At 36.6% G+C, this 23,065-nt stretch overlaps 3 protein-coding genes and 1 long non-coding RNA gene across 5 annotated transcripts; 2 read left to right on the top strand and 2 right to left on the bottom strand.

Moving 5' to 3' along the window:
• The first annotated feature begins 549 nt into the window (after positions 1-549).
• PRPL28 (Ribosomal L28 family) lies at positions 550-2,282 on the top strand. Its single transcript, XM_012973161.2, has 2 exons — positions 550-866; positions 1,880-2,282. Exons 1-2 carry the CDS (start codon positions 644-646, stop codon positions 2,110-2,112), a joined length of 456 nt encoding a protein of 151 aa, XP_012828615.1. The 5' UTR covers positions 550-643; the 3' UTR covers positions 2,113-2,282.
• Positions 2,283-2,411: 129 nt separating this feature from the next.
• Positions 2,412-7,792, bottom strand: LOC105949839 (protein NPGR2). Of its 2 annotated transcripts, none has more exons than XM_088820712.1 (7): positions 7,349-7,792; positions 6,223-6,488; positions 5,823-6,075; positions 3,848-5,082; positions 3,102-3,255; positions 2,547-2,893; positions 2,412-2,482 (listed from the first exon to the last, which is right to left on the bottom strand). In XM_088820712.1, the coding sequence occupies exons 2-6, from the start codon at positions 6,460-6,462 to the stop codon at positions 2,586-2,588; spliced, it is 2,190 nt and encodes a 729-aa protein (XP_088676838.1). In that variant the 5' UTR covers positions 6,463-6,488; positions 7,349-7,792; the 3' UTR covers positions 2,412-2,482; positions 2,547-2,585. The 2 variants fall into 2 exon arrangements, with proteins under 2 accessions (XP_088676838.1, XP_088676837.1); XM_088820711.1 differs by lacking the exon at positions 7,349-7,792 and adding an exon at positions 6,991-7,218 and having other exon boundaries at positions 2,545-2,893.
• Positions 7,793-14,765: 6,973 nt separating this feature from the next.
• Positions 14,766-15,306, bottom strand: LOC148768983 (uncharacterized). The gene is made up of 2 exons (XR_016031990.1): positions 15,104-15,306; positions 14,766-15,073 (listed from the first exon to the last, which is right to left on the bottom strand). It is a non-coding gene; the product is annotated as an uncharacterized LOC148768983 (long non-coding RNA).
• A 6,533-nt stretch (positions 15,307-21,839) lies between these two features.
• LOC148768982 (uncharacterized) lies at positions 21,840-22,999 on the top strand. The gene has a single exon (XM_088820710.1). It carries the CDS (start codon positions 22,261-22,263, stop codon positions 22,726-22,728), a length of 468 nt encoding a protein of 155 aa, XP_088676836.1. The 5' UTR covers positions 21,840-22,260; the 3' UTR covers positions 22,729-22,999.
• Positions 23,000-23,065: the final 66 nt, after the last annotated feature.

Genomic DNA, 23,065 nt, shown 5'->3' with positions numbered 1-23,065 from the left:
CTTGCATATAACCGCCGCCTTATTTAATTCCGTAATGAAATCCAAAACCCACCTTAAACCTTGCAGTCTCTCTTCTTCAATCATTACCAATTCACTATTTCACTTGCCGAGGGACTCAAATGGCATAAAAGTAAAAATATATAGACCAAACTCTAAAACGTAAAACTTGAAGGGGTGGAAGTTAAAAAAGTAAGGGTAAATTACGAAAATCCCCTAAACTTATATTAAATTACAAAATCCACTTCCACCTATTCGTAATCACCAAAACCCCCTGAGGTCTGTTTCCGTCTTTACAGTATAACTTTTCACGGATTTTATTTTATTCTAGGGAATAGACTTTACACAATTTCAGATAGTCTTTTTTTTTTTTTTCTCACATATTTAACATAATGTATAATAGACTGTACACATTTTCTATTAAAAAACTCGATCAACAATTAATCATAGGGGGATTTTGGTTATTACGGATAGGTAGGGGTATTTTTCATTATTTAGCTTAAGTTCGGGGTTTGTAATTTACCCAAAAAATAATTATAATAAAAATAATAAATAAATAAAGTGTTTCCATTATCCACACTATTTCACTCCCACTCACTTCTCCTCCCCAAAAAAAGAAAAAAGATTATCTGAAATTTCCGCAACAATGGCGACAATCACAGCTACATTAGGGCCGATGATGATGGGTGTTTCAGTTTCAAAATCCCAAAACAATGGCAGATTATCACTCAAAACCTCCAACACTTGTTCGGAGATTGGTTCCGTAGCGTCTCAATTGAGCGGCATGAAGATATCGACGGCCCGTTTTCAGATACGGGCCCCCGCTCCCGTCTCCGCCCCTCTCCGCCCTGCTCTTCAGCCCGTTGCCCGTAAGTTTCTCTATCCTCTACCTCCAATTTTTTTTTTTTTTTTTTTTTTGCTTATAGTGATTTTAGGGTTTCGATATTGGTTTTTATCCTAGTAATTGTATCTAATTTTGTCCATGTGTATGTATCTCTGCAAAGTGTGATGAATTAGTCTGTATTTGATTATTTATTGCCCCTTGTGGGATGTAGTAGTACTTTGGGCTTCTGTTGTTGTACCTTGTTGTACTTTGAAGCTAGTGAATTGATGGAATAAATATATAGTGCTCGTTCGAGAATGTTAATAGGATCTCGTTAGAACATTTAGAATCGATAAGCGATTTGAAGTTGTTGACATATATACATGCATACATACATACACGGAGCTAGTGCCGAGTGGGAGGAAGCAATGTGGAGGGGTATTTCGGTCTTTTTACTTGATGGATGTTAATACTCGAACCCCTTGAATTGGTAATAGGATCTCATTAGAACATTTAGAATCGATAAGCGATTCGAAGTTGTTGACATAGATACATACATACATACATACACGGAGCTAGTTCCGAGTGGGAGGAAGCAATGCATAGGGGTATTTCTGTCTTCTTACTTAATGGATGTTAATACTTGAACCCCTTGAATTTTGCTGCCATATATATATTAAGGGCTCGTTTGGTTAAGCTTGTTTTAAAGATAAGCTCTTAGATAAGATATTTTTAGAGCCGATAAGCTGTTACATCTTAAAGTGCAAACCGATAGATAAATCTTGCTGCATTATTATGTATGGCTTCACTTCAAGGTCTTTAATCATTTGTTCTCTGTATTCGTTTAGTTAAATATCGGCAATAATGTTATAATTTTGCCCACCGTAATGTTTGTATACTCAATGATTCAAGATTAAAGGTGCTTAATTCTTACTTTATTATTTTAATTTTTTTAATCACGAAAATTCATGCTTTCTTGATTCATTAATTTGTATTAAACTTGCATGATTGTTTAATGTTGTATATACTTTTCTTATGTTTTGTTTGTACATTTTTAAGGGAGAGTGTGTCCGTTAACGGGGAAGAAATCGAACAAGGCGAATTTGGTTTCACATTCGAACCACAGGACAATAAAGAGGCAGTTTGTGAATTTGCAGTATAAAAGAATTTGGTGGGAAGCCGGAAAGAGGTTTGTGAAGCTGCGTTTGTCGACAAAAGCTATCAAGACTATCGAGAAGAATGGACTCGATGCTGTAGCCAAGAAAGCTGGTGTGGATCTCAGAAAAAAGTAGTGTCGATAGCAATTTTTCTTTTAAGTTCGAAGGACAAAAAACATAGATGATTCTGAAAATTTCTACTATGTTTTTGTTGTGTTACGATTTTGTAGATTTATTCTCCCCGGTTTTTTCGTTTGTTTGCGACAATTGACAAGTGAATGATTCAATTTCCATTGAAATGCTTATTACCTGCATCTTGGTATAGAATTTAAAAAAAAAAAAAAAAAAATATATATATATATATATATACATTCAGAAAATCGGAGAACGGAATATCCAAAATCGAAATAAAGAGAAATATTATAAAAATGAAAAATTAAAAAAATCTTTACTAATTCCTTAACGATGAGATCATCTTCAAATAAAAAATGAGTCATATGTATGTGTATATATATATATATATATATATATATATATATATATATATATATATATATATATATATATATATATATATATAATTATATATTACAGAGTATATAATATCATCATCTGAAAGGTTCAATTGGCTCAGATTCTTGGAGGAGAGCCGCCGCCTCGAAACACTCTGCCGCCTCAACACCGCTCTCACTCTTGTACACCAAACCAAGATTGTACCACGCTACCGCATTAGTTCGTTCGAGCCTCAATGCATCGGTCAGAAAACTTTTCGCCACCGGCATTGATTTATCACCGAGTTGACTCAGAACAACAGCTGTTGATATTAAACTCGGTACATGATTTGGCTCAATGTACAGCGCCTTCTCGTAACACTTCAATGCTTCCTTCTCAAACCCTTTCGCTTCATACAATAAGCCTACAAAAACGGGGGGGGGGGGGGGGGGGGGGGGGGAATCAGTTTAAAGATGCAATTTTTTTTAGCAAACTACCCCTAAAAACTCGCTATTTAGGAGATGTGTCATGGGGTTTTTTTGCTAATATTAATAACACGAGGAGTTTTTTAGGAATTCGATATAATACAGGGGGGTACTAAATGCAATGAAGTCAATAAAGATACGACGTACCTGCAGAATGTAATCTTGAAGCCGAGTGAGGATTAATAGCTTCCGATTTCGAAAGACATATCTCAGCATCGCGCCACTGAGACAAGCTCGTGTACACATTCGCCAGATCATGCCATATTTCCATTTCCAAATTTCCGTTGCTCTTCGTCTTCCCCTGTGGATTTAAAAATTGGTTAATTTGATTATAAAAATTTAAACAATTCATGAATAAAACTAGCAGTGCTGGAGCCAAGGCAAAAAGGGTATTTTATTGCATTTAGTTTAGCACCCTGTATTTACTCTAATTGTCAAAAAAACTCCCCGTGTCATAAATTTTAGCGAAAATCCCCAAAAAATCAATTTTGTTAGCAAACTACCCCTAAAAACGTGCCATTTTAGCGGGTTGTGTGCTAAAAATATATGCATTATAAGGGTTTTTTTGCAAATATCTATAACACGACGGGTTTGAAAAATTATGAATTTCTATATTCGAGAAATTGTCACAATAATATAGGTTTTATTGCAATTAGTACCCAGTGTTATATCGATTTCCTAAAAAACTACCCGATGTTATTTTATTTGCAAAAACCCCGTGATTCATTTTTTTTAGCACACGACCCCCTAAACATGGATACTAATTGCTAAAAAAAATTAAATCATAGAAGGGTTTTTGCCAATAAAAATAACATGGGGGTAGTCTTTTAGCAATTCGATAAAACACAAGGGTACTAATTGCAATAAACTCCAATAATATATGTAGCACATACTTTGAAGAGATTTTCGTGGACCCCACCGAAACTCTTTCTTCGAACTTGAACAACCGCGAGAATCTTCGTGTACGTTTCGACCGCATCAATTAAACACCCCTGCACAATCTGCAGCTTCGCTTTCATTCTCAACAACTCCCCTTGTTCCCATTTCCCCGATTCCTCCAAAGCAGCATCTATTATATTCTCAGCATCTAAATACCTCTTTTGAGCCGACAAAATACGAGCCAAGAGAATCCACCCTTCCACACTCGAACCGCCTTCCAATCTCAAAAGCTCCTTCGCATAATAAAGCGCATCTTCGAGTTTCCTCTGCTCGGCATTTTCAAGACTTAGAGAATAAAGCACCCTCGAATATTTCCCATTTGTCATTCTTCGAGCATTCTCGAGATATTTCAACGCCTCGGATTGATTCAATATTCTCTCGGAATCTGATCCGACGGCCCTCGATCGAGCCGAGTGTGATAAACCTAGCAAGTAGTTCGCATAACTCACTCTTTCTTGGCATTTTTCCGATTTTTCCCACTCGTTGTTAGCAAGAAGTTTGTGTATATACCTCGTCGCTTCTTCTGAATAATCTCGTTCGGTACAAATCTTCGAAGCAAGCAATAATTCGAAATCGCAGTCACGGTTATTATTCTCTCGATTATTCAAGAAATTCCTCAATAAATTCAACGCGATTACATCGTCGCCTTCCGCATGGTAGCAAAGAGCTAAAGAATTGTACTTTTCTCTACTCCCGACTGTACCTTGCGGCAAATCCTCGATCTGACGAGCGAGCGATTTGCACTCGCCACCTGTCGACAGCGCAAACGCCAGGTGGTCCAATACAGATGGGTCCCACTCAACTCTCTCGAGCACAATTTTCTTCAACACAAGCAGCAGAAGGAGCACAGCTTCCTCCACGTTGTTTTTCGGAACAAAATTGCCCTCGATTTGCGAGCGGAGGTCGGGTGGTGCCGCCTCGTTGCCGCTGTAGAGGAGGAATATCGCAAAGTCTTTTTCAATTTTGGTTCGAGTTTCGATTTCGAGGATCCATTTGTAGAGTAGGGCTCGCCTGTAGGATGAGATTGCTTCTTGAGGGGAGTGCGAGAGTTTGTATAGCTCGGGGAGTAGTTCGACTGCTTTGTTTAGGGTTTCGAGGAGTTTATATTCGGAGGTGAAGTTTTCGGGGAGCCCGTTGGGTATTGCGGTTTCGAATGTTTCCAATATTGCCTTGCATGATTGAGCTGCTTCTGCAAAAATTACAATCGAAAAAATTGATAAATATTATATATAATATATATAGTGAAAGTAGGGGTGGTAATCAAACTGATAGGATTGAAATTAGCGCTTTCGGAGAAATTGCGCAATTGACGGAATTAGGAAATTCCATTTTTCGAAACTTTCGGAAATTGGAATGAAAAAACTTGTTCCGCAATTGACGGAATTAGGAAATTCCATTTCTTTTCTTTTGGAAAAAAAGATGGAATTTTTAAAAATTAATATCCGATCGGAAATCAGAATCTAACATGCATTCTAATTCAGCTCCAAAACATATTGAAAAAAATGATAATCAGAACTTTCGGAAATTGGAATGAAAAAATTTGTTCCGCAATCAGAGGAATTAGGAAATTCCAATTTTTTGGTCACCTATAATACGAAATGCATAATAATATTGATATTATAAGTTTAATTTTTTGAAAACAGACAGAATTTTCGGAAATTAAAATCAGATCGAAAATCGAAATTTAACATGCATTCCAATTCCATAAAAATCGGAAAAAAAAAATCAGAAATAGGAACTCTCGGAATGCGGAAAGAAAAATCTCGTTTCAAAATTGGAATTTTTTTTTATCTAAATCGGCAAAATCCAGAATTTCTGTTTCAGTTTCCACCCCCACGAAAAAATGCTAAATTACACACACACACACACACACACACACAGTATGTATATAAGCTATTATGTATATAAGCGAGAGACATTTTAAAGTACCTGAATATCTACCAAGGGCTTGTAACGATTTTGCTTTGAGAAAAATAGCTTCGACAAGCAAACTAACGGCATGCATCGACATCGGTGGAGTATTTTCACTTTGAGAGTGACGTCTCGAAATCTCGCATCTTCTAACTATAGTTATTTTTATTCTTGGAATAACCGCTGCAGTATCGATTCCTTCGAAAACACGAAGAGCAGCTTCCACATTCCCCTTTTGATATTCGAGTCTTCCCAATAATGCCCTTGCTTCCTATAAGTTAGATAATCATATTTTTTTAAACAAAATTCATTTACCGTTTCTTTGAATATTTTATTATACGTATATTTTTTTACAAATCATACACTTAAAGTCTATTAATTCAACAATATTCAAAAAGAGAGAAATAATCGAACGAACCTCGTAATTCAAAAAGCCACTCTCTCGAAGAGAAGATTCCGCCTCTTCTATATTACTCGTGTCGGCTTTTTCAGTTTCACCTGCTCGAGAGGAATATCCACTCGCCGAATAATCCCGAGTGGCCAACGACTCCGAAGAGTGAATTACTTCGTCTTTTCCCAAGTGCTCGCCCGAGCAGATACATTTCATCATCTTCCTCAATTTCGATTTTTGTTTGTGCAGCCAGTATTTAATGTTCATCACTTCTCATCACAATTCTTGCCCACCTAAATCAAAATCGAAAAAACTTCGATTTTAATTTTTTTTTAAAACAAGAGGAAATAGTGAACGAAAGGAAGACAATTGAACATGGGCATCATAAATATCGATCGCTTTTTTCATTCAAGACATTAACCGAAAATTCGAACAATAAACGAAATACAAGTCCCACACACCAACCAACGAAAATACATCAATTAAACATACATTTAGACATAATTCAAGTAAAAAAAGACACTAACAAATTACCTCTTTTAGGACAAAATCCCCAAAACCCAGTTCAAAGAATCTCAAATTTCATCGAAGAAAACGAAATTGAGAACTACAAACGACAAATTCACAGCAGAAAGCAATTAACTCAGCAGACAATTGAACATGGGCATCATAAATAGTGATCACTTTTCCATTCAAGACTTAACCGAAAAAATTCGAACAATAAACGAGACAAAAGTCCCACACACCAACCAACAAAAATGCATCAATTAAACATAATAAAAAATTAACAATTACCTCTCTTAGAACAAAATATCCCCAAAACCCAGTTCAAAGAACCTCAAATTTCATCCAAGAAAACAAAATTGAGAACCACAAATGAAAAAAAAAATTCAAGTAAAAAATTCACAGCAGAAAGCAATTTACTTAGCACCAGACAAAAAACCCAAGAAATAAAAGTCAAAAGAAAGCAACTTTCCGACAGGTAAAAAGGAGAAGAGGAGAAAAAAAGAAGCAGTCCATCATACCATCATCAAAGTGAAAACAACAGGAAATTAAATATATTATTAAAAAACTAAAAAAATGTAGATTTATAAAAACAAAAAAGAATAAAAAAAAAAAAAGGGAAAATATATGAAATGATTAAAGAAAGGACCTTTTCTTGGTGGCGAAAGCCCACAGCAGGAAGCTCCCACAAGAACCCCATTCTTCATCTCCCACCAAATAATAATTAGGGTTTTTTTTTTGGGGGGGGTTTCTTGATTTTAATTTAATCAAGAATCGAAGAAATGGAGTAGGTGGTTTTGGTGTGAGAGCATTAAATATTATAATAATAATAATATCTAACACAGCAGCAGCTGCAGCATGAATCTTCTCTTTCAGAGCCCTAAATGCAGCTGCAGCAACTATGCATTAATTTAATTTCAAGAGTTTGATGATTTCTATGATATTAAATTTAATTTAAATAAAGAAAGACGAAAAGAAAGCATTTTTGAGACTTTTGGTAGAGTTGAATTTTGTTTATCAAATTCCCACTGTTTGGAATTCACATAGTCTTGGAAGTGGTGTGGGTGGGGGCCACTACTACATAATTAACACTACCATAATATAAGTCTTTTATGAGTTAATATAGATTTTTATGAGTAAATATAGATGTGGAAACGTCCGGAAATTGGAAGGATCGGATCGAAATTAATAATTTCGTAAGTGAAAACACTAATTTTAATTTTGATTCGAATTTTTTTTTTATCTGGATCGAAATCGACAAAATTTTAAAATATCAATTTATTAGTCACCTAGTATATAAGATACTCTCTCCGTTCCTAAATATGTGTCGTTTTTCACCATGCCGCGAGTCTTAAGAATCTCAATAAATGTGTGTTGATTTTAGAAAAATAGATACAAATAGACCAAAATATCCTTGTTTACTAACAGAAATAGTGTTGGAGAGTTAATAAGGATATAATTGAAAAATATGTAATTAATGCAGTATTGGAATTGTAAAGCGATAAATAATATGGAACAAAAAAATTCTTAAAAGAGACATATATTATGGAATGGAGGGAGTACATAATAATATTGTTATTATAGGTACAATTTTCGGGGAAAACAAAATCGGAATTTATGTATGATATGCCTAATTGGCCCAACCCAATGGGCCTACAAATTATTTACCTACTGGGCCACGAGCCCGATATCGAAGACCATTATCACCAAGGCCCAATCACCTTCAAGTAAGGCTTGGGCCCGACAATCTCAACTAAGCTATAAATAAATGTTTGAACTCATTCCTTAAGGTACGTCCTATGAACTGAGCAATACTACAATACGTATTCTCTGGACTAATTCTATGATCAGCACGTCTGACTTGAGCGTCGGAGGGGTTTCCGCCGGATCAACCCCCGGCGTAGTTCACGTGTGTTCATTTCGCAGGTACCTCAGGATCATCAAGTTGTCAAGCTACCGATCCGCTTTGCTCTCCCAATACATTTTCTACACTACCCCAGGTGATCTAAATATTTTAGCATCATCATTTTGGCGCCGTCTGTGGGAACGATGCAAACCAGATCACGTAGCCAACAAGATCCTCCTGAGGCGTCTGCTCGGAGAGAAAATGACACAGCTAACGACCTCCCACCTCGTGGAGGCTCTGGCTTGCCACCTCCTCCACGTCCCATGGATCCGCCTCGCGAGGTTCAGGTGATCCCCCTCGGGACCAACCACTCGCCGATCCACCACTCTCTGCTCCTCGAATGGTTCAAATAACCGAGGATGCGCTTCAACGCATGATAGCAGAAGCTTCAACTCGCGCTGCCATAGAGGCCGTGACCCAATATATCGCCACGATGGGAGAAAATTCTCCCAACGCAATACCAGCACCTGCTCCACATGTGGAGCCACCTATGGCACCACCGCCAAGGGTTATCGACTCCCTGGGGACTTACATCTGCCCCCAAAATATTTCGCTCGCCAAGGGTTATCGACTCCCTGGGGGCTTACTTCTGCCCCCAAAATATCTCGCTCGCCAAGGGTTATCGACTCCCTGGGGTATACAGTGCCCCCAAAACATTTCGCTCGCCAAGGGTTATCGACTCCCTGGGGGCTTACATCTGCCCCCAAAATATTTTGTTCGCCAAGGGTTATCCACTCCCTGGGGGCTTACCTCTGCCCCCAAAATATCTCGCTCGCCAAGGGTTATCGACTCCCTGGGGGTATACAGTGCCCCCAAAACATTCCGCTCGCCAAGGGTTATCGACTCCCTGGGGGCTTACATCTGCCCCCAAAATATTTCGTTCGCCAAGGGTTATCGACTCCCTGGGGGTTTATAGTGCCCCCAAAATATTTTGCTCGCCATGGGTCATCGACTCTCTGGGGGCCTACTTCCGCCCCCCCTCGAACGGTTCAGATAACCGAAGATGACCTTCAGCGTATGATCGCCGAAACTTCAACAATGTCAACTTCTATTTGCTCCTCTAACGGTTCAGATAACCGACAAGGACCTTCAGCATACGACCGCGAAAGCTTCAACTCGTGGTGTCACTGAAGCAACGACACAACCGTGTGCATTCACCTCAGACCATAGGTCTCGAGCGCCTCATCCTACAGTGGGTGGTTAACCCATCCCAAGGTTGGGCACCACCCTTACCTTTCAACCCCAAGTGGGTCCACATCACATCACAAGAGACGAGTATAATCTTCCTACTCAAAAAATAGAACATCCCTAAGGAGTGAACATCAACCACCAAAAAAAATAAAAGGGGGTCAAATTGCGCGAGCGAGACCCAAAAACAAAAAGAAGAAAAAAGAGAGTAAAAGAAGAAGATGAAAAGAAAAAAGAAAAAAAAATGGAGAAGAAGAAGAAAAAAGAAGAAGAAGAAGAAAAGAAAGAAGCAGAAGAAAAGAGATAAGAAAAAAAAAAAAAATATATATATATATATATATATATATATATATATATATATATATATATATATATATATAAACAAAAAAGAAGGGTCAAATCGACCAAAACAAAAAAAAAAAAGACAAAAAAAAAAAAAAAAAAAAAAAAAAAGCTAAAAGCATGTCTGCACAGCAGGCGTGTGACGGCCAAGTGCTGCTGTACTGCGCCCTTCCCAAGGCGTGACTGACGCGCCCCAGCCCACTCCCGCGCGCGCAATACACGCACGCACATTCCCAGCACCTCGGGCGCGTCATCACAGATAAAAAAAAAAAAAAAATTATTAATTCGCGCGCGCAAGCACGCGCGCGCCCCTTGGACCGCGCGCAATTTTAACTACTCTCCACCAAATTGCGCGTAGATTTTGACTCGCTTCACCAAATCGCACGAGAATTTCAACGCGATTCACCAAATTGCGCGAGCTCTCCAACGCGTCTCACCAATTCGCGCGCGCTCTCGAACGGATAAATAAAAAATATTATTTCTCCATACCACACCAACAGTTATCGGTACACCACGACACCGATATACTCTCGATACGATCCGGTACCATTTTTCGACTTGGCTCCAACATTGTATCGAGAGTGGGGAGCTTGCAAGACTACCACGAGGAGCAAACTCGGTCGGTACCCCAACCCGCAGCGGGACAACTCCCACGAGGAGTCAACTCCCTCGAGTCTCAAAACCACAGCGAGACAACTCCCACGAGGAGATAACTCGCTCCGTCCTATAACCCTTTGCGAGGCAACTCCCACGAGGAGCCAACTCCCTCGGGTCTCAAAACACAGCGAGATAACTCCCACGAGGAGACCACTCGTTCGGTACTACAACCCACAGCGAGAAAACTCCCACGAGGAGCCAACTCGCTCGATCCTACAACCCACAGCGAGATAACTCCCATGAGGAGCAAACTCGCTTGGTCCTACAAACCCGTTGCGACACAACTCCAATGAGGAGCCAAATCTATCAGTATTAAGCACCCGCAGCGAGACAACTCCCACGAGGAGCCAACTCGCTTGGAACTACAACCCGTAGTGAGACAACTCCCACGAGGAGATAACTCGCTCGGTCATATAACCCGTTGCGAGACAACTCCCACGAGGAGCCAACTCCCTCGGATCTACAGAACCACAGCAAGATAACTCCCACGAGGAGACCACTCGCTTCGTCCTATAACCAGTTGCGAGGCAACTCCCAGAGGAGCCAACTCGCTCGGCACCACAACCCGTTGCGAGGCAACTCCAACGAGGAGCCAACTCCCTCGGGTCTCAACACCACAGCGAGACAACTCCCACGAGGAGACCACTCGCTCCATCCTATAACCCATTGCGAGACAACTCCCACGAGGAGCCAACTCCCTCGGGTCTACGAACCCGCAGCGAGACAACTCTCACGAGGAGCCAACTCGCTCGATACTACGAACCCGCAGCGAGATAACTCCCACGAGGAGCCAACTCGCTCGGTACTATGAACCCGCAGCGAGACAACTCCCACGAGGAGCCAACTCGCTCGGTACTACGAACCCGCAGCGAGATAACTCCCACGAGGTGCCAACTCGCTCGGCACTACGAACCCGCAGCGACACAACTCCCACGAGGAGCCAACTCGCTCCATACTACAACCCGCAGCGAGACAATTCCCACGAGGAGCCAACTCGCTCGACACTACAAATTCGTTGCAAGACAACTCTCACGTGCAACCACCTCGCTCGATAATATTACTCACCGCGAGACAACTCCCATGAGGAGACAACTCGCCCGAAATTCACCATATAATCGCAAGCTCAAGTTAGCACGATTACAACCCTAGAAGCACTTAGAGATATTATGATTTATGAGAATCTATATAGCCTGGCCAGCTTGATTACTCAAATTTATCTACTTGTTTTCGATGGGTCATTCATTAAAACGTGGCCACGGTCCAAACATACTTAAGACCTACGAGGTCTAACAAGGGGCACGACCCCCATATAAAAAAAATCTTGAGAGTCTGATCCCCTCCTCAAGTACATCATGCACAAGGCTATATGTAAACACATATAAGCAACGCGTCAAAACATTGACAATGTCGAAAAATAACAACTCCCACGAGGAGAATACTAGCTCCGTGCTACTACATTATCGTGAGACAACTTCCACAATGACATAACTCGATCAACTCTATTACCCCAGAGACAACTCCCACGAGGAGATTACTCCTACTACATTATCGCGAGACAACTCCCACGAGGAGATAACTCAATCAACACTATTACCCCGCGACGAGACAACTCCCACGAAGAGATAATTCGCTACTACATCGTCGCGGGACAAAACCGACGACTCAATTAACTTACATCGCGACAACTTGGTCGCGCTACGCGCCAACGCGCATTCACGCCCCTCCAACACACGCTCCAACGCGTTATCACACACCATCGACTACTACAATTTTTACTCTCGACACGATATGTCGTCCATTTCAACATGACCCCCACATCGACTCGAGAGTGGGGGGCTTAATGATATGCCTAATTGGCCCAACCCAATGGGCCTACAAATTATTTACCTACTGGGCCACGAGCCCGATATCGAAGACCATTATCACCAAGGCCCAATCACCTTCAAGTAAGGTTTGGGCCCGACAATCTCAACTAAGCTATAAATAAATGTTTGAACTCATTCCTTAAGGTACGTCCTATGAACTGAGCAATACTACAATACGTATTCTCTGGACTAATTCTATGATCAGCACGTCTGACTTGAGCGTCGGAGGGGTTTCCGCCGGATCAACCCCCGGCGTAGTTCACGTGTGTTCATTTCGCAGGTACCTCAGGATCATCAAGTTGTCAAGCTACCGATCCGCTTTGCTCTCCCAATACATTTTCTACACTACCCCAGGTGATCTAAATATTTTAGCATCATCAATGTATATTAAAATCGGATCAGAAATTGGAATCTCCTATATAATCCAATTCTTAATATATAAGATAGATAATAATATTGTTATTATAAGTGCAATTTTCGAGGAAAACAAGATTGGAATTTTTGAATATCAAGATCGAATCAGAAATTGGAATCTCATGTATAATCCACTAATTCATTTCCGATCTGAAAATAATATAGGAAACTTTCGGAATCAGAGTTTTTTTGATTCAGAATGAAAATATTATTCCATAATCGAAAACTTAGGAATAGAAATCTGCAGAAATTGGAAACATAAATATAAATTAATAATCTTAGTGTCTAAAACACTATGTTTTAATTTTTGCTTGCATAGTTTTCTTTTGTATGTTTGGACCTAGACAAAGCTAAGTTTTTGGCTCTTGCTTGGATTTTCATAGTCTCTTTCAAAGGTGCTACAAAATAAATTGTCCATTGCTATTTTCAATCTCAATTGTTTTTTATTACAAACATATTCATTTTATTTCGTATTTGTAGGATATATTACACATATTCTAAACTTTTACTCTAAAGATAAAAATAATCTAAATCTGATTTGACTCGTTGACCAGTCAATTAGTCAAATAAACTTATATACATATAATTATATTAGACTAGAATATATTTTTTGTGATCGAATTATTCGATTCTGGCCACTAAGTCTCATCGACTGACTCAAAACTGTCTACTAGAATATTTTACTTCGGTCTCTTTCTGAAACCTTACTTTATGCTCTCTCTCTCTCTCTCTCTCTCTCTCTCTCTCTCTCTCTCTCTCTTCTGGCCGTACCATCGCATTGAATGCATCTTGGCATTTATTTTTTGGCGACACACACGTTTGATTGTGACGATGGTTGTACCGTTTATGTTTTCTGCTTTAGAGCCAACTTCTCTTTTCCATCTACATAGTAAACCGTTCTTTCAGAGAGCGAGATAGAGAACACACACAATTTGAATTTCGTCCTAATTTCAAGTTTATGTTCATTGGTGAGCGAGTGAGATAAATATATGAGTGAGTGAAACACGAGTGAGAGTTCAAAACTGGTCAGGCTTGGAGTTGCGGGTGAGAGCATTGACTATACGTAGTGGTTTTTTGTCCGATCTTGGGTTTGTGGTTTATCTGTACTTTATGCTGAGTTGTTGGAGCCACCGCCGATAGAAACTGAACAAGAAAAAGGTGACAAAGAAAATTGAGCCTTAATAGAAAGCTAAACCCTTTCATTTGTTGAAGCGGTGTTGCTCATAACTTCTCGATTTGCGTTCAATTTGTTCACATGGAGGACAAGTGTTATTTACCCTTCTTTGTTATGACATTTTTTCCTCTAAATTTAATATTTCAAGTAAAGCAATAAAAGTGTTGTAAATAAAAAAAAATTAAAAAAAAAAACAAAAAAGGAAAATGAAGTATTGGGCCTAGAAAGTTGAACCATATCGATCTATTTTCAGCTTTCATTAAATAATAATGAAAATTGACTATTCTTTAACATACCAAATTCCCTACTTGCCCCAATATTTAAGTCAACAGTCAATGCGCTCTGTTTCATCATGGACTAATGAAACGGCCAATTTCCCTTTTTACCCTTTCTCTTTTCTTAGTTTTTTTATTATTTATTATTTTTTCAGTCACATTGTTGCAAATTTCTGATTTTATTACAAATATATGTCCAATTAAACACACTAGCCATATCAGAAATATATAAAAAAAAACATTAATTTAAAATAAAACAAATAGAGTCGTATTGACTTATAATACGATAATAATTCACGATTAACTAATTTCGAGAAATCAAAGAACATTAATTAATTCATTATAAAATAATTGTGTAATAATAATAATAATAGAGCTTTGGATTTCAATGCTCATAATAATGTTTTGAGCCACTCCCAAGAGAGAGTAGATTAGTGATGATGTCCAATTCCTCCACCACCGCCACCGCCGCCACCCTTGCCAAAACCACCGCCTTTTCCGATGCCTCCACCAATTCCAAATCCTCCACCTTTGCCAATACCACCACCAAAGCCTCCGCCTTTTCCGATGCCTCCGCCAAGACCACCACCCTTTCCAATACCTCCGCCGAGACCACCACCGCCAACAATACCTCCGCCAATGCCTCCGCCCTTTCCGATGCCTCCGCCAAGCCCACCACCGCCGATAATGCCTCCACCAATAATCCCACCGCCTTTTCCAATGCCTCCGCCAAGACCACCACCGCCGATAATGCCTCCACCAATGCCGCCGCCTTTTCCGATTCCTCCTCCTAAGCCACCCCCTTTTCCAATTCCTCCACCACCACCGCCACCTTTTCCGCCAATTCCTCCTCCCAAGCCACCACCGCCGCCACCTTTTCCGCCAATTCCTCCTCCCAAGCCACCACCTTTACCAAATCCTCCACCAACGCCACCACCTTTTCCAATTCCTCCTCCCAAACCACCACCTTTGCCAATACCTCCACCAACGCCGCCACCTTTTCCAATCCCACCTCCTAAACCACCACCTTTACCGATGCCACCACCAACGCCGCCACCCACTCCACCACCAAGACCACCACCACCACCACCTTTACCAATACCACCTCCAATTATCCCACCACCTTTCCCAAACCCTCCACCAACACCACCTCCAATTATCCCACCACCAAAACCTCCGCCGCCGCCACCCTTTCCGATGGTCAGAAACTTCTCGTCACCACCATCAGCCTCCCTACCAAAAACAACAACACTCACTAAAACAACATTCAAACAAACCAACCACAAAATCCAAACACTTCTCATTTTAATATAATTAATTAATATCATAATAATTGCATGAACCATGCATTAGGGTTATATTTATAATACACAATATACATACATATATATATATTATATTATATATATAGCATGTGTTTAGGTATAATTGCATTAATAAATAATTAATAAATGAGCTCAACTGCCACCTGTTTCGTTACACACTAAAAGAAACAGAACGTGCTCGTTGAAGAAGCTCTTTAATGGCAGCTGATTTATCTTTCCTTTTTAAGTAATTTTCAATCTTCCCGCGCTTTATATTAGGGATTCATCATGCTGCAGCATGTCATAATCTTAACAGCTGGCATGTAATGATTTATTTAAAACGGTAAATTACGTCCAACCCCCTGAGGTAAGGTCAAATTATGGAAAAACCCTTCTTGTTTGGGTAATTACAACCACCTCCCTCAACTATGAATCTTCTTACATGTCCATCATTGCGGTGTCAAATTTAGTGGAATCTTTTAGATTGTGTGGAATATTCTCCATTTTGTACCCATTTTTGTCCATTCAAGCTCCACATTTTGAAAAAGATGATCATAAGTTATCTCTTGGCTTGTAAATATCTGATTGTTGTGTATTAGAAACTGCATTTTTGCACAAAATGAGTACATCTAGAGAACATTCTATGGAATCTATAATATTATGTAGAATTTGATAGTGCAAGGGTGGTCGTGTAAAAACATTCATAGTTGAAGGGTGGTTGTAATTACTCAAACATAAGAGTTTTTTTGTAATTTAACCTTAATTACTTCAAGGGACTGTCTGTAATTTACCCTATATTTAAAACTTAATTTATCTTTCACATTATTACATACCTATACTTGCAGCTGGATATTTAAAGCTGATCAACTGAAAAATAAAAAAATTAAAATGGTTGTTTAATTTGAATATAATAATAATAATTATTATTATTATTATTATTATTATATTTCACACCCTTTAATCTGAAATTTAATTAAGCTCTCCTTGCTAAAACTAATTTTTAATTTCGAAAAATAACTTTACAACTTACAACTTACAAGTCCATTGAAACGTGCCGTTACAATCTTACCATTGATTCCAACTAGTGGGGGCCAAGCTTTTTTCTGAAGACTCCGAAGAAGTTATGGGATGTTTGGTTTCATTTCCAAACCCACTTTCCAGTTTTATACTATTCATAAAACCGAGATCATGTTTGTTTCACAATTTTATCCAGAAATTCCCATTTTTTCTTATCAAATTTCTATTGAAAATACATTATTCATACTTTTTTCAATTTTCAAACCTACTAAAACCTACTACTAACCTATATATTTTATTCCAACAACTCATTTCTCTCTCCTCATTAATATTCACACTCTCTCTCCTCTCTCCTCATTAATATCTACACTCTCTTTCCTCACAATTTCTCTATCTACTACTAAAAATATAATAATAATAATAATAATAATAATAATAATAATAATAATAATAATAATAATAATAATAATAATAATAATAATAATAATAATAATAATAATAATAATAATAATAATAATAATAATAATAATAATAATAATAATAATAATAATAAACAATAATAATAATAATAATATTGTTATTGTTATTCAAAATAATATTCATCGTAGAAGTAGTAATAATAATAATAATAGTAATAGTAATAATAATACTAATAAATAATAAAATAATAATAATTATAATAATATAAGAATATAAACAACAACAACAACAATAATAATAATAATAATAATAATAATAATAATAATAATAATAATAATAATAATAATAATAATAATAATAATAATAATAATAATAATAATAATAATAATAATAATAATAATAATAATAATAATAATAATAATAATAATAATAATTATTATTATTATTATTATTATTATTATTATTATTATTATTATTATTATTATTATTATTATTATAATAATAATAATCATCATCATCATCACTATCATCATCATCAATCATTATATTCTACTTTTGCACGTACTTTCGTAGAGAAAATTCACCACAACCAAACATATTCTCATTTCTACACCTACATAAAACTAAAAATACACCTTCATCCAAACATATTCTCATTTTCTACACAAAAACCAATAATCTACTTTTTCCATTAGAAATTTTGAAAACTAGAAATTCGTTTTGGAAACATAACCAAACATCCCCTATAAGTTTCGGTTTCGCCCAACAACGAATTTTTGGCGCCATTGACTCGAAGAAGTTACAAGTTTCGGGCATTCAATTGTTTTGTTCAACAGGACGAGTACGTTATAAGAGGTTCAAAATTGAACGCTTTGGGTATTTTACTTGTTTGGGTAAATTATAATCAACCCCTGAGGTATGGTCAAATTATAAAAAAAAAAATCCTCTTGTTTGAATAATTACAACCACCCCCTCAACTATAAATCTTTTTACACGTCCACCCTTGCAGTTTCAAATTTCGTGGAATTTTCGAGATTATATGGATTATTATCACTTTTGTACCCGTTTTATCCTTTTCGAACTCCACATTTTAAAGCAAGATGATCATAATATGTGTTTTTTAAGCTTGTATATATCAGATTGTGGTGCATCAAAAACTGTATTCTTACACAAAACAAATTCAAATTAGAGCACATTTCACGAAATCTAGATGATTATGTTTAATTTGACACCATAAGGGTGGAGGTGTAGAAAAAAATCATAGCTGAGGGGTTAAATGTAATTATCCAAACAAGATGAGTTTTTTTTGTAAATTGACCATACCTCAGGGGTGGTTGTAATTTACCCTACTTGTTTTCATTAGTATTTTTCCCCTCATGTTACATATTTCGAATGTGTTCTTACTTTTTTTTTCCATGAAATTTACAATTATATTATTACCCTCATATTACATATTTCGGCATTCCGATATTCTTTTACAAAATATATGTAATTTACAATTCTTTTTAAATATATGTTTATTCTATATTATCTGTCACTTTAAATTTCCAATACTACATTAAAAATATTTTATTTTCTATTTTAACTTTATTAAATCAACGGGGCTCTTTGATATAACCCCCTCAATACTTCTTTTAATAGGGAGAGGCCCAAACTATTTTGCATCATTTGAGAAAAACTCACTCCTAATTTCAACAACTCATTTTTCCAATTATGTCCCCCCTTTTTTGCCACTTCATAATATTATCCGCCCTTTTGCCACTTCATCAACACTATCCGGCCCATGACCCAGCTGTGTCTTTTTTTTTTTATTTTTTTTTTATTACTATTATTATTATTATTATTATTATTATTATTATTATTATTATTATTATTATTATTATTATTATTATTATTATTATTAATAATTTTTTTTAATTCAATTTTTTTTTTCGTTTAAAAAAAAAATCTGCATCAGGTATATTAATCGACTATGAAGCATATTAAATCGACTATGATGAACTATAGTCGATTAAAGAACCGACTACTAAAAATAACAAATCACAACTACAAAAATGCAAACTCAACAATATTTTACAAAAACAAACAATATAAAAATATTATAATTGATTTATACAATTGGAATCAATAAACAAAAATTCCAAAAAAAATTAAAAATTGGAGTCAATGAAGCATATTAATCGACTATGATGTGAACCATAGTCGATTAAGAATCTGCTACTAAACATAACAAATCACAACAACGAAAAAAATGCAAAATCAACTATATATTACAAAAACAAAAAAATATACAAACATTATAAATAATTTATACAATTGGAATCAATAAACAAAAAATCTAAAAAAAATAAAAAAATTGGAGTCGATCAACCTTAATCGACTACCAGAGCATAGTCGATTAGCTTAATCGACTATTGAAAATGTCATAGTCAATTAAGATTACAGTATGCGCGAATTTCTCTACCCGCGCCATCCTCTGTCTGATCCACAAAAACACCCTAGATCCACAAAAAAAACATTAGATCTGCCTCCCCATCGTCATCACACCGCCGCCACACCATACTATTCAACCAATCCTTAACAAGAATTAAACAAAAAACCCAAACAAAAAATTTAAAGATTGGAGTTGTTTAAAAAAATTAAAATTGTCGTAGTGTGAACTGCTTTGTGTGTCGATTGTGAAAGAAAAACGAGTGGTGAAATCTCCAAATTTTTGGGACCCCCAAAGGGGTACCTTTCAATTGTCGATGACTCGGCCAATGCGACATAGATAGCCGGTGTTGGTGAGCTCGATTATGCCGACGGAATTGACGGTGTCGCCCTGCCGACGGAATTGACGGCGTCGCCCTTGAGGAGTACCAGGTTCACGTCGGAGCCGAACCTCAGCAGTTGGAAAAAGCTAAAAAGGCAGGAGAGAAAAAAGTAATAAAGAAGAAGAGAAAGGAGAGATCGATAGGCGTGAAAAGAAAGAAAAGATGCGTGAAAAGAATAAATGGATTAGGGTTCTTTACTTTAAGGGTATATTAGACAATTTAGATTTGTTAGGAGAATTGTTTTAAAGGAGGGGGTTTTCTCTAATTATTTTTAGAGGTGGTGTTTCCTTAACTACATTTCCTAGATTACGGGGTTTTCTCTAATTTTCCCTAATTGAACTCTAAGTAGTACTCTCTTATCACATTATTAAATGTTCAAGGTTATTTTAGTATTTATAATGTATTTTTTTCTAAAATTATGACACATTTATTAAAATCCTTAATATTTGTGGAAAGTTAAAAACGACAACTGATTAGCAACGAAAGGAGTATATTTTCTAAATTACTTTGTGCAATAAAACCAAATATTCTTATTTGACATGATAATGAATGTGACATGGATTGCAATATCTAATCTATCATCTTTTTTAGTACATATCATAATGCATTTGATTTGTGATGGTTAACCAAACATAATTTGTCATTATTTTTCCACCTAAATTAATCAACTCTGAAAAATGTAGGTGTTGCTAAAATCTATAGGTTAAGAGGGTGTTTGCTTAAACTTATAAATTGTAAAATAGCTTATAAAATCTTTAACAACTTATAAGTATTTTGAAAATATTTTTAATTTTTTTTTAGCATAAGTGTTTTATAATTTTTCTAACAAAGATCCTAAAAATTCTAAAAATAAGTTGTTGGAGAGCTTTTAAAATATTTTGTAAGAAGTACCTTCGCTCTACATTATTGTTTAAGATCTTATAATAACTAAAAATAGCTTGTAAGCTCATTATCCAAACATTTTAAAAATTAATTATAAAAAAATATAATAGTTTATTAGCCTAACTCTTAAAACAATTTAAAAAGGGAATACTAGAAAAAAAAAATTAAATAAATTTTGTTGGATAGTTCTGATTAATGTAATTTTCTTAATATGTGTGTGTTTATCGTGTCACATATTAATAATTGATGACTTATTTATTAATTTTAGGAAAATAAAGTGTGAATTATACTCTTTTTAATATTTTAATTGATGATAGTTACTGATTTCGCAAATTATCATCGATCGAATCCATAATGTGGGGCCGGAAAGGTGCAAACCTAAGAATTTTAAAATTTATTCGGCGCCCACGAAAATAAAATTTTGACTCCACTTCTTTAACATGAACTCATACGATTAATTCGACGAGGCTTGTATCAAAATAAGTTCGAATTTATTAGCATATATTATAGCCATAAATCAACATCTTTTAATATAAGATCGTTGTAGAGCTCATGATAATTAATTTCATATCTAAATAGTAAATACAATCAATGATAAAATATAATGATAATAATAATATATTTAATCTAATTCGATATTTAATTGGATTCAGATCTTGCATTTAACAAGCCTGGGCCTGGCCCAATAGATGGAAAATCATTAAATGACTAAAATACCTTCAATATCCTGAAATGCTACCCTACTTAAAACCTCACTATAAGGGTATAACAGACATTTTAGTTTAGCACAACAAAATTCGATGGTCTTTTTGTAAATACCACACAAACCCAAGGGCATTTAAAAAACGACATTTGCTATAAAATCCAGCATCGCACATCTCCACCCCTTCAGTTTCTCATTTTCTATAAAATCTTCTCGCCATTCTATCTTTTGTTTCCCCTTTTATATTTCCGCCACCGTCCACGGCGGCGCCACCCCTCCTACCGCCGTCTAGATCCATCGATTAAACACCAGATTTTTTTAATTTTTTTTTCTCAATAATACCGTCTGTCTGTCTAATCTGCCAATAATATTTTTGTACTTTTGATTCCTTTAAGTTTTTTTTAATACCTTTTTCACTTTATTTTTGTTTTTTGTTTTTATTCAATTAAATTAAAATTTTAAATCGTTTTATTTGAAACATTTATTGTAAAATAATTTTTTATTTATTTAACCGACTGGATTTTAAAGAATATCTCGCTGACGTGGCTTTCAATTTTAATTTTAATTTTTTAATACTAATAAAAAAAATCCAACGGCCAGGATGAGTTATCACTCACGGAGATTACTAACGCCCTGGGAGTCACGGAAGCGGAAGGAGAGAGGGGATTTGTATTCCTCCACGTCACCAAAACCGTTAGTTCCACCAACGGCCGTTAGTCGTGCTGTTAGTGGGTCAGATCCAGCAACGACGTCGTCCAACTTAGCCGAGCAGCCTCTTTCATCCAACCGGCTCTTAGCCGGTTGTATGGCTTACGAGTTTCTGAACAAGGGAACGCTGTTCGGGCAGAAGTTCGACCCGGCTCGAGCCGAGGCGCTGCCGCTGAACTCAGCCGACTGGAAAAGAAATAAGCAGATCCAGAGCCACGCCAAGCAGAGTGAGGAAGCCGAGCCGAGTGGGAAGTCGAAGCCGCATAGCTACACTGAGGTGGCCCACTTGCTAAAGAATGACGTAGCACACATACCCGGAGTGGTCAATCCCACGGAATTAGCCAGGTGGATTCAGATGTAAGACACGTGGAGGATTTTCATTGGCGCGCGATATTGAGCTGTATTTGTATATCGTGTTGCCGTCCTTAGCTTATAGAATTCCCCTCCCTTCTCAGGTGATTTGTATCTCGATAATGCATTGTTGTAGATTTCTCTCTCTTATTTTATTTTATTTTTTTTGTTTGAATAATATATCAGCGAAATTCTGTTAATCTGTGTACGTGCATGGATTTGCATGCATCAACGTTGGGACAAAGTTTTACGTAAAATATTCTCCAAAATTGTCCTGAAAATAGTTGTCTAGTATATATATATATATATATATATATATATAGGCAATGGTGATAAAATTAAACAGA

Source organism: Erythranthe guttata, chromosome 7, assembly GCF_056151865.1.
Source record: "Erythranthe guttata isolate IM_541 chromosome 7, IM_541, whole genome shotgun sequence".
Lineage (NCBI taxonomy): Eukaryota > Viridiplantae > Streptophyta > Magnoliopsida > Lamiales > Phrymaceae > Erythranthe > Erythranthe guttata.
Note: the sequence above shows the minus strand (reverse complement) of the source record. Positions and strands in the feature narration are given on the sequence as shown.

Coding starts and splice junctions, on each gene's coding strand:
- PRPL28 (XM_012973161.2), top strand. CDS start 644: ATGGCGACAATCACAGCTACATTAGGGCCGATGATGATGGGTGTTTCA. Junction 867..1,879: donor TGCTCTTCAGCCCGTTGCCC/GTAAGTTTCTCT, acceptor TACATTTTTAAG/GGAGAGTGTGTCCGTTAACG.
- LOC148768982 (XM_088820710.1), top strand. CDS start 22,261: ATGAGTTATCACTCACGGAGATTACTAACGCCCTGGGAGTCACGGAAG.
- LOC105949839 (XM_088820712.1), bottom strand. CDS start 6,462: ATGAACATTAAATACTGGCTGCACAAACAAAAATCGAAATTGAGGAAG. Junction 5,083..5,822: donor AGCCCTTGGTAGATATTCAG/GTACTTTAAAAT, acceptor TAATTTTTGCAG/AAGCAGCTCAATCATGCAAG. Junction 2,894..3,101: donor TTCAAGATTACATTCTGCAG/GTACGTCGTATC, acceptor CCGTTTTTGTAG/GCTTATTGTATGAAGCGAAA.